This window comes from Thalia democratica, chromosome 2 (genome assembly GCF_965202585.1).
Source record: "Thalia democratica chromosome 2, ktThaDemo2.hap1.1, whole genome shotgun sequence".
NCBI lineage: Eukaryota > Metazoa > Chordata > Thaliacea > Salpida > Salpidae > Thalia > Thalia democratica.
In genome coordinates this window covers 77,558,939-77,574,859 of record NC_139166.1, presented here as the reverse complement: position 1 = coordinate 77,574,859, position 15,921 = coordinate 77,558,939, and the positions used below count along the sequence as shown (strand labels likewise).

The 15,921-nt window shown below is 26.9% G+C and overlaps 1 protein-coding gene across 2 annotated transcripts in view; it reads right to left on the bottom strand.

Moving 5' to 3' along the window:
* LOC145850025 (protocadherin Fat 1-like) overlaps window positions 1-15,921 on the bottom strand; it is a 38,323-nt gene that overhangs the window by 8,690 nt on the left and 13,712 nt on the right. For both annotated transcript variants that reach the window (XM_082955162.1, XM_082955163.1), the window contains exons 6-40: window positions 15,088-15,251; window positions 14,621-14,771; window positions 14,197-14,422; window positions 12,791-12,930; window positions 12,402-12,618; window positions 12,238-12,335; window positions 11,845-12,079; window positions 9,325-9,580; window positions 9,023-9,256; window positions 8,631-8,919; window positions 8,103-8,528; window positions 7,837-7,992; window positions 7,541-7,699; window positions 7,019-7,424; window positions 6,652-6,863; window positions 6,098-6,349; window positions 5,768-5,915; window positions 5,393-5,613; window positions 5,141-5,327; window positions 4,672-4,799; window positions 4,431-4,572; window positions 3,956-4,119; window positions 3,656-3,719; window positions 3,275-3,429; window positions 2,987-3,144; window positions 2,508-2,741; window positions 2,251-2,431; window positions 2,029-2,178; window positions 1,755-1,896; window positions 1,585-1,685; window positions 1,370-1,502; window positions 1,059-1,201; window positions 750-848; window positions 428-578; window positions 174-343 (exon numbers count right to left, since the gene is read on the bottom strand). In XM_082955162.1, coding sequence (XP_082811288.1) covers window positions 174-343; window positions 428-578; window positions 750-848; window positions 1,059-1,201; window positions 1,370-1,502; window positions 1,585-1,685; window positions 1,755-1,896; window positions 2,029-2,178; window positions 2,251-2,431; window positions 2,508-2,741; window positions 2,987-3,144; window positions 3,275-3,429; window positions 3,656-3,719; window positions 3,956-4,119; window positions 4,431-4,572; window positions 4,672-4,799; window positions 5,141-5,327; window positions 5,393-5,613; window positions 5,768-5,915; window positions 6,098-6,349; window positions 6,652-6,863; window positions 7,019-7,424; window positions 7,541-7,699; window positions 7,837-7,992; window positions 8,103-8,528; window positions 8,631-8,919; window positions 9,023-9,256; window positions 9,325-9,580; window positions 11,845-12,079; window positions 12,238-12,335; window positions 12,402-12,618; window positions 12,791-12,930; window positions 14,197-14,422; window positions 14,621-14,771; window positions 15,088-15,251 — 6,492 coding nt within the window. The remainder of the gene's footprint in view (window positions 1-173; window positions 344-427; window positions 579-749; window positions 849-1,058; window positions 1,202-1,369; window positions 1,503-1,584; window positions 1,686-1,754; window positions 1,897-2,028; window positions 2,179-2,250; window positions 2,432-2,507; window positions 2,742-2,986; window positions 3,145-3,274; window positions 3,430-3,655; window positions 3,720-3,955; window positions 4,120-4,430; window positions 4,573-4,671; window positions 4,800-5,140; window positions 5,328-5,392; window positions 5,614-5,767; window positions 5,916-6,097; window positions 6,350-6,651; window positions 6,864-7,018; window positions 7,425-7,540; window positions 7,700-7,836; window positions 7,993-8,102; window positions 8,529-8,630; window positions 8,920-9,022; window positions 9,257-9,324; window positions 9,581-11,844; window positions 12,080-12,237; window positions 12,336-12,401; window positions 12,619-12,790; window positions 12,931-14,196; window positions 14,423-14,620; window positions 14,772-15,087; window positions 15,252-15,921) is intronic.

The window sequence follows — 15,921 nt, the reverse complement described above, 5'->3', positions numbered from 1 at the left end:
CTCTAAATCCCTAAATCTAGAATCTAAATTAAGATTTTAGCACGAACTATGACCAGATTTGAACTTTTTAACAAAATAATAAATAATGGTCGACTTTCGAATATCTTTAATTTGAAAGACAAAAAACATTAGCTTTTAATTTAAACCTTTTTATTCAAACAGTTTATACTCACAGGAAAATTGATGTTGTTAAAAGTAGGTTTGTTGTCATTGACGTCAATGACACGTATGTTGAGAGAAGTGTCGCTCATAAGTGGGTCATCTGTAAGATCCTGCGCCCGGACTGTCAACACAAAATATTTGTTCACCTCATAATCCACTTCATCAAGAAGAACAACTTCTCCTGTATTTGAATGAAAGTTGTATTTGAATGTTGTTACTATATAAATGATTCAAGTAGTCATTTTTTAAAGTTATTCTCTTATACCTGATCTACTGTCGATTTGAAACTTGTTAAGTTCGTTTCCTCCAACAATGAGGTATTGCAAATCCGCATTTACTCCATCGTCTAAACTGAATGCTTCAACTTTTGCCACTAGATGGCTAATTTTGGCACTTTCCTTAACCTCAGCTTTGTACTGAAAAAAAAGAGTCGATTAATATTAATTATACAATTAAAAGGTTTCTTTATTAATTTTTTTATTTTGTTAGAGTAGAGCACACCACTCTTTGTAAAGTAAATTTTATAGTAAATAAGTAACGGTCAACGGATTTTTAGTCATAAAACATTTTAGATACTGAAAACTAACATTTGTTTGATTGAATACAGGAGCATTGTCATTCACGTCTGTTACTCTTAAATTAACTTGAACTGATGTTGACTTAACTGGAATCCCTTGGTCTTTTACCTTTAAAAAAAATTATTGTAAAACTATAGTTGTATCTCGTGTATAGAGTTAACAATATGTTTCTATGTTTGTATATGAAAGCATGTTTGCCAATTTTCTTCAGCTTAGTCGACAAAATAAAACTTCACCTATTGTAACTTTAACTGCTTAAGAAACTTTATTAAAATTGTAACTAAAGTTTTATTAAGTTTAAGAAAAAATTTGACTAACAGTAATGTTGAAAAGGTATTTGTCTCTAATTTCACGATCAACGGGTCTTTGTAATATCAAATAACCATGTTTTTCATCAATTTCAAAAGGAACTGAATCTAAACTGTGACGTTGTATAGCATATTTCAGTTGAGAGTTTTCACCTTAAATGTTAGTTAAAGGAGTTAAATTAAAATACTATGTGTGTTTTTTTTTAAAGCTTATTTATTGTTTGGAAACAAAAAATTATCTTAAAAAAATGTTTTTTATTTTGTTATAAACTAAGTTTATTTTTTCATTCAGGTAGTTGTAACTGATAACAAAAAACAAACCAATGTCAGCATCAAATGCAGCAAATTGACAAACAACGCTTCCCACAACCGAATCTTCTTTTACACGAACCCTCAATTGACTTTTTGTAAATGTTGGCCAGTTGTCATTCACATCTAACACTTTTATAAAGATCTAGAAAATAAGTTTGAGTAAGACATAATTCGTTTTTTTTTTTTGAATGATTAATTAATCTAGTTGTTTTAATTTTTTTTACCTGTATCAGGCACTTTAAATCGTTCGAGTACTTAACTTGAAGGTTTAAGTGGTAGCTATCTCTTTCTTCTCTGTCTAAACTTTCAGTTGCATAAATTATTCCTAAAAAAAGTATATTTAGATAGTATAATAGTTATAGAACTGTTGGTTTACTTTTAAAGTTTTACTAACCAGTACTTTCGTCGAATGAAAATCTATTTTTAAATTCTCCAATCAAAGTGTAAATAGCTTTACTATATTTGTCTGCAATGTCGATTGTAGCTATTTGTGAGTTTACTTTATTGTTTTCATTGACAGATACGTTGTAAAAAAGCTGTAAAAAAATAAAATGTATTTAACGACCGTAGCATATAGTTGTTATATCTTGTAATAATGTATTTTTTTAATTTGTAAAGCTATTTTAAGTATAAAACGTAGTAACTAAAGTGGAATAAAAGAAGTCAACCTTTTTGCAAAGCGGTTTTCCAATTGGTAGTTTGTACTTTCGGTTTACAATGTTTATAGTAGCTTGTGCATAAGAGTGATGAATTCCGTCAAAAACTGAGACAGTAACTTCATTTACATCAGGAATGTTTGAATCAATATCATTAGCAACCTAAGAATAGTAGAATTATTACAACACTTTGTAATACAAAGCATTTAAGTTTAAACATATGCAAATCCTTACTTTAAATCCAATGTTTAAGTACATTCCTGAAGCTTCTAAAGAGTGTTTCGATTGAAAAAACACATCGAAATAATGAAGAGGATCTCCTTTAATAATACTTGTTGTTACAAGTGAAGCATTTGTTGAAGAATCTTGATCTACCGCTGACATTACTGATGCTGTTTTGTATCCTGCTTTAGCCCTGAAAGAAACAAAAAAAATAATTTTGTTTGACCACATAAATATTTAAACTTCTATAGTTTTTATACAACACTTACCCTTCAGAAATATTAAACTGGTTTGAGTCGCTTTTAAACACAGCTTTTCTGTCATTAACATCTTTAATTGTGACAATTATATTTGAACTATCAACATATTTTCCGTCTGTGCAAGACACTTTGAGACTAATTGTTCCTTTTGTTTCAATGTAGTTTTCTCTGTCCAGAGATTTTGTCAGGGAAACCATCCCAGACACTGGGTTGATATTAAAAGATGGATGACTTTCATTGAACCTGAAAAAAAATAATTCAGTTTACAAAACTAAGTGTTGTTTTATTTTAATTAAGCAGTACTATCAACTAAACTAATTTTATTTACGAAAATTTAATTAAATTCATTTGAGTTAACTTCAGTAATTTTACACTTTACTGCCAACAAAAAGCAATTAAATGAAAACTAATTTATATGTAATATCTAGTTTCTTTTAGTTTTAAAAAAAGACAGTATAAATATTTGGTATTTTAGTTCAAATCGTTACCTATACTTGATAGTTGAATATTTTGTAGAGTCTTTATCACTACATTTGACTTGTACAAGCGGTTCATATGGCAATTTATTTTCAACAACAAAAGTTTTATATGAAAGACTATCAAACTGAGGTGGATTGTCGTTTATGTCTTCAATTTCAATTGTTATCTGAATAAGCAATATATTTTGTGTTGTTTACAAATATATATTATTAAACCTAACAGTATAATTTCTTTGAAATTGAATTGTTTACTTCAAATCAAACAGTTTTTTAAAACTTCAAGAAAGTTTTTCTTACTTTAGATTCAGCCATAAGTTCAGTTTCTTCTCTTACATATGCAACAACAATAAGCTCAAAATAATTTTTATTTTCATAATCTAACTCTTGTGTTAGGGTAATTGCTCCATTCAGTTTGTTTATTTTGAAGTTTCTCATTTGTGTTTCATCACCATCTGTTTGTTTTATTATCATATATTTGTAACTTAGTTATGACGATTATTTTCTCATTGAATACCTTTCAACTTTATTACTTTATTGTTTAGCAAAGATTTTCACTTGGTTTAAATAGTTTTCAACGAAAGCTTCAAAAATTAATTAACAGTTTTGTACTTGACAAAAAATTATTGCCAAGTTATCATGGTTTATTATGATAGCATTGATATGTATAAAAGTAATTACCTTGATGATTTGCAAATTTGTAGTAAATTTCTCGGTTTTTTGCTAAAGCTTGTGGTTGAGCAATCTATAATGAATAATATATAAATTAAATCTAATCAGTTTTTATTCTCTACTATTTCAACTTATACTGTATGTTTTTAAATATAAGTTAAATGTTTGTATAACACTTGAAATAAATATAATATTTTGTGACTTACTGTTCAACTTATTTCTGAAAGTTTCTTTCGTCACAATACATACTCATAGTTTATTTAACGATTAATTATACAAAGACAATTTGTAAAAAAATGGGAAACTTACTTTATATCGTATAGCTATACCTTCAGGTACAACAACGTTTATTATGCTTTTTTCAAAAACTGGTAAATGAATTGTTGTTGAAATAACATTAATATTCACTCCAACAAGAGAATATTTCCCACCTCCGTCTATTGCTTGAATAAAAAAACTAAAACTTTCTTCATCTGCAACAAATTAATCAATTGTTTGCAACTGTGCTGTTATGAGTAGTAAGTGTAAAATTATTTCAGACAATAAAGTTATTGTTACAGGAGTTAAATTTATTTTTTTATTAATGTCTGCTTCAATTTAAAACTTCCGTTCGTTTCACGACTGAGACATTCAACAAATATTTGACTTTATATTACGAAAAACAAATAAAATAAACTGAAATATGCACATATCATTTCATTTCCACTATTATAAGCTAAATAACTATTCAATCATATTTATAATAAAAACTTGAATTAAAAAAAAAACAATTTAAAGTTCCTACCTTTTCCCGTAAGTGGCTTTTTTAAATAGATTATTCCACTATCAGTAATAGTATCAAAATATTGAAAAGCATTGTTATTTTTATCGTACCAGTTGTAAGATACTTTTCCATTCACTCCAATGTCATTATCAGATGCTTTTATCTTTTAAATTATTGCATAATTAGTTTTTTTAGTTTTAAATAAGTATAAATTCTTCTTATTATTATAATAAATTGCAAAATTAACAACCAAAATACAAACTTTCAGTAAATGTTCACCGGCAATCGTTTGATTAATTACGACAATTCCCTGATAATTTTTTCTATCAAATTCAGGTTTATTATTGTTGACGTCTTGAATAACAATAACAGTCTCACACCTTGCTATATCTGTAAACGAATAACTTTTCAATAAGTTGTAACATATAAAATAATTGTTTTGTTATCTTAATTTCTGTAACATATGTAAACAAGTTACATAAACTAGGAGAATATATTAAGTTAACAGTATATCAAAATTGTTCAAAACATTTTTTTTTTAATTAATAGCGTAATTTGTTGTTATCTTTGAATAAGTCTATGTCAAATTAGTATCATATAAAAACCAATTAGACGTTTTAGTAAGAAATTAACTTAGTATAATCAGGTATGTTGTTTAAAACTATAAGGTAAAACCAAAATTTAGCACAATTTTTTATATACATATAATTAGTTTTAAACAATTATCAAACCTGAGCTCGACTGAGCTGTAACAACAAATCTTATGATGTCATTTGTAGATGTGAGAAACTCTCTTCTGATGGAATCTTGAGTTAACAACTCTCCAGTTGAGGGAATTACCCTAAATCGAGAAGAATCAGAAGTTGTCGTTTCAATGGTGAATATTACTGGATTAACAGAATCAGATGATAAATTTAGCTGAAAAATATTAGTTAAAATATAGAAATACTAAACTAAGTATCTTAAAATTAGCGTATACTTACTTTTCCGACAAAAGTGTTTATTAGGACATCTTCTTTTATACGGAAAACTTTAGGCTTGTTTATTGAGCAATCATGAAACTCTAATACTCGTGTAGATTTAGTAACAAATTTAATTTGAAGATTAGTAGATGTGGAATATACTCCATCAGAAACAATTGTTATTGCATAAATATTGTTTCGTTTTTCATATGGTTCAGTTAGATCATTTAAAAATACTTCACCTGTAAGTAGGAACGTTGTAGAAATTAAATTTTATAAGTAAATTTTAAATTTGAGTATTTTATATAACTTATAAGCTTTGCATACTAATTTTTTTCAACTTTATTGTTTTTTAATGAACACTCATAAAAATAATATTTTATGAAATTAGCAAACCTGACTCCTTATCTATATTTATTGGACCATCAGTTTCAATGAAGTATTTCAAACTATTTTGATCAGTAACATCTAAATCGTAAGCTCTTACTTGACCTATTTTTGATCCAGGCTCAATTAGAGTGCTTACAGATAACACTTCATTTTTCTGCATTAATAACATTTTACTAAAGGTTAAGTTCTTCTTAAGACATTACTTTCTAGTAAAAATAATAATAATAAAAACTTAAACATAAACCATTGAAAAAAAATCGTGAGTTTTAGTTACTTTATACGAAAATATAAGCTTTAAGGTTCCACTGATATGTTTACTTTAACAAAAACACTTACATTAGAGAAAAATGGAGGATTATCATTAACATCATCAACAAAAACAACAACTTCAGCATCTGAAAACATTGACGGTTTTCCACAATCACTTGCTCTTACTGTAAATATAAACTGAGAAACTTCTTCTCTGTCAATATTACCAGATGTTGATATGACTCCGCTATTTTCATCAACTTCAAAACTTTCGTGTCCGGATAAAATTGTATATTTGATCATTGCGTTGATTTCTATGTCTGCATCAGTAGCTTGTACCTAAATAAATTTAAAACTATTATTTTTAAATCGCATATTTCATGCGCACTTTTAAAACTTAAGCTTCAAACTTTAGGCAAAAAAATGTCATTTGTAAAGCTTAAGGTTGAGTTACAGCAAAATTAAAGGATAAAATAAATTGTAAAAAAATTCATGATCACATTCACAATCAATCTTTTAAGAAAAGTTTGTTGAGTATAGCTTAGATTATACTGTAAATAAAAACTATTATAACATAAATAAATTAAAACTTAAAACAACTTTATTTTTAATAAAAAAATATCTAGTTAACATCAACTTACTCTGATAACAAACGATTTAGATGGCAAGTTTTCTTTAATGTTTACTGAATAAAAGCTATTTTGAAAAATAGGTGGATTATCGTTTTCGTCTTGAATATTAACAAAAACAGTTACTGAAGCGATAGAGTTTCTGTTTTGTTCTAATATTCTCACTTGTAACTGGTAAGTATCTTGTTTTTCTCTATCCAAACTTTTTCGAGTATATAAAGTTCCTAACAAGTGTTTTATACTTAAGATAACTACTATTTTTTTATAATACTTTTATAGCTTACTTTAAATAACAATTAGTTTAGTAACAATCGCTTGTTCATTTCATTTTTTAAAGAAATTATATTGTATTCAAAATAAATTTGAGATAATAACTTACCAGTTTTAAAATCAATTTGGAATTTACTTTCAGGATCTCCATCAACAATTTCAAAATTTGCTTTCTCAACAGAATCTGTAAACTGCGATCCAATTTCATCAGTCACTAAACTTCCTATGCGTAAATTTTCCCGCGCTTTTACAAAAACAGGGGATTTCACCTCTTTTGAAAGCGGGTTTCCGTTTGTGAAGTGCAAAGTCGCTTTCACTTCTTTTCGCAATTGGGGTTTACCTTGATCTTCCGCGATTATCGTGACGTCAGTAGTCGTTCTGACTTCACGTGACTTGTAAGTTCTAGTGGTGACCAATCCGCTTTTAGGATTTATTCTCAGGTATTTAGTACCAGGACCGTTCAAACTGAATTTAATTTGGGAGTTTGGACCAAAATCTCTGTCAATTGCCTTGATCTGGAGATATGTTTGTTAAGTATTCTATAAACAATTGTAGTAAAATAAATATTTAGCCTTTAATCAAATTTTAAATTTGATTTGAAATACATTCTATCACCTAAATGAATATTAACCTGTTTGACAGCTGTTCCAATTTTACCATTTCTAGGTATAAATATGTTAATCGGTTGTTGTAAAATTTCAGGTGCATTATCATTCACATCTACGACATTTATCTTTATTTCAGTTCGACTACTTTGACTTGAAGCTGGATAATTTGTTTCAACTAACAGCTGAAAGTTTAGATTTATTTGTTAATAGTTTAAATATACAACAACTTAAATAAAACTAAAGTATAGTGATAAATCTAAATTTATTTGATTTATGTTAATTATGTTGACATTAGTTTTTTAATTCATTTGTAACGTACTTTATGATAAGAATTTGTTTCTCTATCTAGTGTTACATTGGTGGTAAGAATAGCAGATCCAACAACGTTGAAATGTGGATTTGGATTCAATAAAGTGTAAACACAGTCAACATCTACTGTGTTGTGAATACTTGCCAATGTATACAATGCTTTTCCCTGAAAATTTAAAATCCTTATTAAATGTTGAAAAATAGTAAAGTTTTCATAATAAAATAAATAATCAAATAAATCAAAAATAAATGTGTTATGAAACTATATTGACATACTTTTTTTAAATTTTCTTCGACATATATCTCGTTTAATTTTAGATCACCACTATAAGGTTCAAGTAGAACTATTTTGACAATTGTATAAGAACTAGTTTCTTTGTTTGATAATTTTACATTTAGTGTTGTTTTCTTTTGATGTGGAATTAGATTTGAAACTGTTTTAATTTCGCCATTGTGTCTGTTTATTTCAAAATATGGGTTTTCCGGCTCTATTGAGTATTCTAACTTTGATTTTGAATTGAAGCCGTTTTCAACAACTTCTAAATTCACTGGAATCAAAAATCCAGGTACAAAAGGTGGCTGTACTTCTACCGTATAGCGATTTTTAGCAAATTTTAAAGAATAATGAGAAATTGATTGTACAGTGACGTAAGCTCTTTCAGTTGCTACAAGAGGAGGACTTCCTCTGTCTGTGACTTGAACCTTAATAAAAATGTTTAATTAAAACAGAAACTATAACTGATCAAAGTAACTCTTTAACTTAACTATTTTTCTTAACGTTTACACTAAAAAACCTAAATTTACCATGAATTGATAGATGTTATTGTAAGAATGGTCAAAGAGAAGGTTTCCATTAAGTTTCAGAATAGCACCGCTTCTTTCGTCCACTAAAAATCTGTCATCAATGAAATCCTGATCTTCAGATGAGAGAGCAATTATTTGGTACTTAAGCGATCCCCCTAATCCAGTATCTATATCATGCGCTTCCACTTTTAAGACGTTACCTTGTTCGTCAAATAATTGCGACGTTACACTTTGATCAGATGAATTCGCGTAAATTTTTGATGAATATCTTGTCTGATCAAGAACAGGCCTGAAATATGTATTTTTGCTTTTTATACTACTACAAAAAAACTTTTGTTTGTAAAACAATCGCTGTTAAAATTTCAAGTTATTTATATTGTTAGAGTTTTAACCTGTTATCATTAACATCAGTGACATGAATTTTTAATTGCATTGATGATGTCATCATTACGTCACCGCCCCTCGCTTCGACGCACAAGACGTAATCGCGACGAGTTTCGTAGTCGAGCGGCAACAAAAGAGTCACCCTGCCCGTGAACCAATCCAACCGGAAGTGATCAGAATCACCTGTTGTGACGTCATAAAATATACCGGCTGGACCGGATGCTGTTACCTTGGCAACCAAGCTGAAATTAAAATTGACAATTATTAATTTGCTTTTGATAAGTAAATAGTGTTTATGTTAATATCTTACCTTCCCACAGTTGTGTTTTCAGCGATGCTAACATGAATGACGTCATTATCAAATAGAGGAGAATTGTCTCTAAAGTTTCTTATTTCAATTGAAACGTTCATTCTTGAAGCGCGAGAATTTTGACCGCCATCGCGAGCTTCTACTGTTAAAATTTCTGTCCGCACAATGTCGCTGTTTTCATTTTGAATTGTTGGCCACTTGACAGCGCTCAAACCACCGGTGGTTTCGTCAATTCTCCATACTCCAGCGTTGTTGCCTAAAAAACAAGGTTATGTTTATAATTTTTAGTGTTGTACAATAAACGCATATACGTCCAAACATCTTGAACAAAAAACTAAAAACTAAAATTTTTATTTAATACATCAATGTCGTAAATAAAAAGATTATTAATAATTTAGGTTAATACAAACCAGTACTAATTTATAAGTAACTGATTATTAAGAACTAATTTCTTGAAAAGCTTTGGTTTTCAAAAAACTTCATTAAAAGGTAAATATTAGGTTCTTGAATGTTTTAATGCCCCTAAGTATAGAATATTTGTTTAATAATACAAATTTGAGCAAGACATAAAGTTTGTGCTTTTGTTTGTTTTCAGCAAATTTCAACAGTCGTACGTCATAATAGGACTTGAAAGCTCTACAAAACTTTGTGTTAAAGTCTACTAGGAAAATTTGCACAAATCGTTAACAAACTGTTTCATTAAATTGCTAAAACCTAATATACTGTTATTCTAATAGTGCTTTTGATAGTAACATAAACTAATTTCTGTAAATTTGCTTTAAATTGTTGAATACATATAAAGCTACCTAAATCTGCTATACAATAAAAGTATTAACTAAAAAATCTCAAACTGTTTAGTTAGCAACAATTTTCAATAGCATGTGTCTGTCTAAAATAAACATTAATAATGAATTCCAATAAACTAAAATTAATAACTAATTCAATTTTCTAAATGACACTCACAAAATTTTATTTTCGTTCTTTGATCTTTAACAAACCAGAGGAAACGAATTGGTGATTAATCTGACAGGTAATTAAATATTAAAAACAATTAGCATTACTAGATTATTTTGAAACCGGTATAAGTTACTTGATGCAGACTGGTATCAATTGGATTTTTGAATTATGTATCAGAACTTTCAATGTTTAAAAAGATCAGTGTCACACAGATTTTAAAAGTTTTGTAAACATCTGTTATTGTTTTGATGCAAATCATAAATGATTCTAGTTAGAAAATTATTTTATTGCAGATGTTTTAGGACTAAAAACCACTATTTTATAGTAAGTACGGACATCTTGTACTTTATCTAGGTTAAACTTTTGCAAAACATTTAAAAATTCAAGAAACTATTTGATAAAATGTATAACTTTACTGAGGTCAACCTAAGTTTAAAACTAATTTCATAAAATTTCATAATTTTGCCTAAAACTAAAGCTAATAAACAAACTGAAACTTAAAATGATTTTGCATTGCTAAAATGTTCAATTTTAATATAACTTTTGAAAATTTTTAATAGTATAAAGTAATTACAAAGTGGCAAAATAATATGTGACATATAATTGTCAGTTATACTAAAACCTGACGCGTTTCCAACTCATTGTCTGTTTTTAAATTAGTAGTTTTATTTCAAAGATCTTAGAACCCAAAAATTGTTACTTATTCTTTTTTGTTACGTAATGCTACTAAGGAAACAATTTTGTTTAGTTTTGAACTTTTTTGTCAAGATTTTTAGTATCAAATACTTTTTAAATTTGAAAAAAATTAATTTACTAATTGTTTACATTTATACATTTTAAAAATTATTTAGTACATTAGAAAAAAAAAATAATATTTTTTATAACACTTAGAGTACAAAAACAAATAGTTTATAAAAATAAATACGGTCTAGGATAAATTGAAAGTGTTTTGGAAGTGAGCAAAAAAAATTATTTAAAATCGAAAATATAATAAAATATACTTCATAGTGCAAGTTCGTAAAGAAAAGATTGATTTTCTCATTGTATACAACAGAGCGACCTAAGATTTCATTTACTAAAAAGATCAACTTTTTTTTTTTTAATTAAAATTTTATAGAGGTGAGGTCTTTAAAAAAACGTTATTAAAGTCAAAATAATCTTATTACTTCTGTTTGGTTTGGCTTATTATAAAATTATATTTCTCGAATTATTCGAAATATTTGCTATGAAAACAAAATTATAAAAGTGCTATTGCCTTTTGTTATCTAAAACCAAAAACTTTGAAAAAACGCTCATAATAATGTTTATTAGTAAAACTTTAAGAATATTCTTTAAACAAAAGTATACATTTAAGTTTATATAGTATTTTTTTTTATTATGAAATAATAATATACTGTTCTAGCTAAAATATTTTAGTTAACGTTTAGTAAATATGATATTTTAAAATGTGAGTTTACTATAAGATTTTTATTTTGTTAGCAAAGTATTGAAGTAAAATTGTTTTTATAATTTAAAAAATGTTCTAAAAAATATATATTTACAATTACTGTAATAAGTATTTACCTTTAACAATAGTGTAAGTGATTTTACCATTTCGACCGATATCGTCATCTACTGCGTCTACAAGTAAAATAATTTCTCCTAACTTGCTACCTTCAATCATGCGATACAACTGTTGGGTGTCAGGCAAACTAGGGTTTTCACCATCGATTAAAAACTGGGCTCGGTAATTTTGACTGATAAAAGCAGGGGTATGTTCGTTGACATCATTCAAAGTAATTATGACGTAACAGTTGTTCTGTAACAAATTTGTTTTAACTTTCTACTTAAATAAACATGGTTTTATACTATATAAATGTACAAAAGTATAAAGTCTACAGTCTAGAACTTCGAATAAATTTTATTTAATATTAAAAATAATTAAAGATAATGGAATATTAGCAAACTATATTTAACCTTAAATGGATCAGGTGATCCTTGATCAGATACTTGAACAACTAAATGATGTTTAGTTTGACGTTCCCGATTCAATTTACTTAATGTTCTTACTTGACCTGTTTAAATTGTTCAAATAAAACTACTACTGAGTAGAAATATGTGAGCAATAAAATAAAACAAACCGTCTGATGTGACAGTAAATTTATCCAAACTATTTCTGTCTGCAGCACCAACTAATTTGTAAACGAAATTTCTGTTCGAAGCTTGATTATCGGCATCATTTGCTGATAATTTTGTCACTAAACTATTTATTGGGACGTCTTCCATTAAGTTCATACGAATTATCGGAAAATCAAATTGTGGTTGATTATCATTTTTATCTTCAACTTCTATTGTAACCTAAGAGTTAGAATTTTTCTTTCTTCACATACTTTGTTTTGTAAACATATAGTTTAATTAAAAAGTAATTAAATACTACACCTTTTATAGAATAATTAATTTAATTCTAATTTATTAAACACTAAAAAATATGCATTTAGTATTTGATTAAAATTTAAACTAAGTATATTACTTGTGTTGATTTAGTAGCTTGTCCATTTGAGATTTGCACGGTTAATCGATACTTATTTATTTTCTCAGCATCAGGTTCACCAAATACATACAAATTTCCACTATTTGGATGCAAAAAGAACATTAAATCTTCATTTCCATCTGAGTAAATGGGTAATTTGAATTAAATTTATATTGGTTTAAGTTATTATTTTTATTTTTGTGGTTTAGGCTCACAAAAAACATTAGTTACTCTCAGCTTAAAAAGTTAAGGTTTCAAAAATTTTACTTGTAATTTTTTCAAAATAATTCATTGTATACCACAAAGGTTATTTTTACTATTCTTAAATTTTAAATCCTTTTCTGCCTGAAATTAGAAAAATACTTTTCAAACTTATTATTAAAAAACTGAACTATTAACTGTATATAAAAATCAATAAAATAGTAATGCGTTGCCTTTACTGATACAATTAAGAGATAAACTAAATAAAAAAAGCAATTAATCAAAATCTTTTATATAAAGTAAATATTTTATATTTGAGGCGGATATAAGCTGCAGTGTATTGATATTCTCTGGTGACAAAAAATCGATTGAGTTGATCAATTGCTTTCTCAAAAATGAATGTATTTTCAAGGGTTTGTCAGTTATACTTTACAACATTTATTGTTGTTTTACTTTTGAGAATAACCTTTTAACAAGTAAGAGTCAAAAATATTTATGCAGTTTAAAAACATAAAGTAAAAAGTTAATTAGTTCCTTAAATGCGCTCAGTTTTAAAAGGTATAAAATTAAGTTTCTTTTAAATATAAAATAAATACTTTAAAGATTTAAGCAACAATTTTCAAACCATGTCAGACTTAGTAAAGATAACTTTTTTGATAAACAATTTTAAGAACCATCGAAATATTTTAGTTAACAGTGTTTAACCGCATTAGACGGATTATCGGTTTATTTTGTCTGATAATCGGGTGAATGTGTTGTCGGATTAGAAGTTTCTGTTACACATAAACTTTTATTATGATACAGAATAACATGTTTTTATTAGTTTTCGTCTGATGTTAGTAGTTTATAGAATGTTAAAATTTCTTTCAAGGCTATCAAAAAAGCTAGTAAAGTTTTTCTAAACAAAGTAAGTATCTTTTTTTCGAGTTAAAACTTTAAGTATTTTTTTTATTATGTGACTTAACAACACAATTTTGTCTCTTATAATGTGTCGAAGTTTAATTAGAGTGCATTTTTATGCATAAGTAGTAAACATAATATCTTAGATTTGAGCTAACTTAACTGTAATTATTCATGTAGTTGTGTTATGCAAAAAAATAGAGATGTTTTATTGAAACATTTCTCAAAAAAAAAACTACTTTTTTTTATCGCGAAGTATTTTTTTTGACGGTATACTTGCACAGAATAGTTTGTTTTTAACTAACCAATTAACATATACTGCAAGTTTTTGTTGTATATTGATTTTACATGTTTGATAGTTGCAACAAATCTGTCTCTGTAAGGTTTGAAATTTGTATGTTCCTGATATTTGTACTTGTGAATTCTCTCTTCAAATGCAAGTTTAGACTTTCTTGGCAAGCTTGGTCGTTCAACCCAGGTTATGGCTAATTGTACAAAAGCTTCATTAGAATACTTGTCCGTTGCTTTTACCTGTAAATAATTATTCTAACGATTAAATTTAGTTTAGACTTAAGAAGAAATTAAAAAGCAGAAAATCTTATTTTCTAACACTAAAGTAATAATTAAGGACTTAGAGTAAGTATAAATTTTTTTTTAAATTTAAAGTACTCTGCTAATTTTTTTTTTTTTTAACACTCACAATAGAAAATCTTTTAACTAAAAAGTTACCCTAATGGTTTGCACTGTGTTTAGTTTGTAGTTGCTGTTACTTGTGTGTATGACTCCAGTATTTTCATCTATTATGTAATCATTCGTTTCAATCAATGAGTATTTAATATTTACTGCTTCTTGGTGAGTACCATATGCTTTTATTCGAATTCTGTAGTTTAAATGCAACATAATGGTATAAAATGTGTCATTAGACCTATTTATTATAATTAATATTTTAAAATCGAAGGGTTTTTAACTTCTAATAAAACTAATCAATAAAATCTCTAGAAATTATTTCGTAAGGTTTCAAACAAATAAGATAAAAAACTAATACTTTAGTTGGTTAAAATAATTGTTTGTAGTTATACACTATTTTATTGTAATTCATCTTATTTAAGTTAAACAAAAACGTATAAGGAGACTTTTTGTTTTGGTTTAATGATTAAATAAAGGTGTAAAAAATCAAAATTAAATTAATAACTGACATTTCTTGTGAATCTTGTTCGTTTCTCCATAACCGAATATCCGACAATAAATTATTATCTGACCAAATGAAAAGTCCACCTTCATTAAAGTTTTTCTGGTTAAAGTTTATAGTCACTGGGACTTGAGATGATAAACTTGGTACTCCTTTATCTTCCATATTTACCTTATAAATTTAAAAAATTAATAATTGTTAGTAAACAGTAGATGTTCTATACTAAAGCTAACTTCATGTGAAAATAAAACGACTTGATTTATGATCAGTTAATTATGATAACTTACCTAGCTTGAAAACGCATTATAGATAAAAATACAAAACAGTTTCCTAAATAAACCGTAAATAAAATAGCATTAAACTTCATGATATTTATTATAAAGTTGTTTGCTTATAACTTTTTGGTCAATTAAAAACACAAGTGTTTGTTCTTGGGAAAGTAAAAACTTTCTTATTTAAACTATTAAACCTTTTCTCTAAACAATCGTAAGTCAAGGTCAATTTGAAATATTTATTGTTGTCATAATTAATTACGCGAAGAAAATAAATTGACTGCTTTCTTCTAGTAGTTTTTGATTTATTTAATCAGTAAGGTCATAGAAAAAGAATACATAAGTGCAGATCTTAAGAATCTAGTAGTAAAAAAATATTATGAACTTAAAGTGTAAAATCTAGAAACTGTCATCAGAAAGAATTTTTTTTAAGGATTTGTCGAAAATTTTATGAGTAATTCGAATTTAAATTTACTGCTAATATTGTGTAGATTGTTTGCTAAAATATTTTTTAATCATGTCAAATAAAAATTTGTTTGATAATATTATGTATTGTTAAGTAGAAGTTT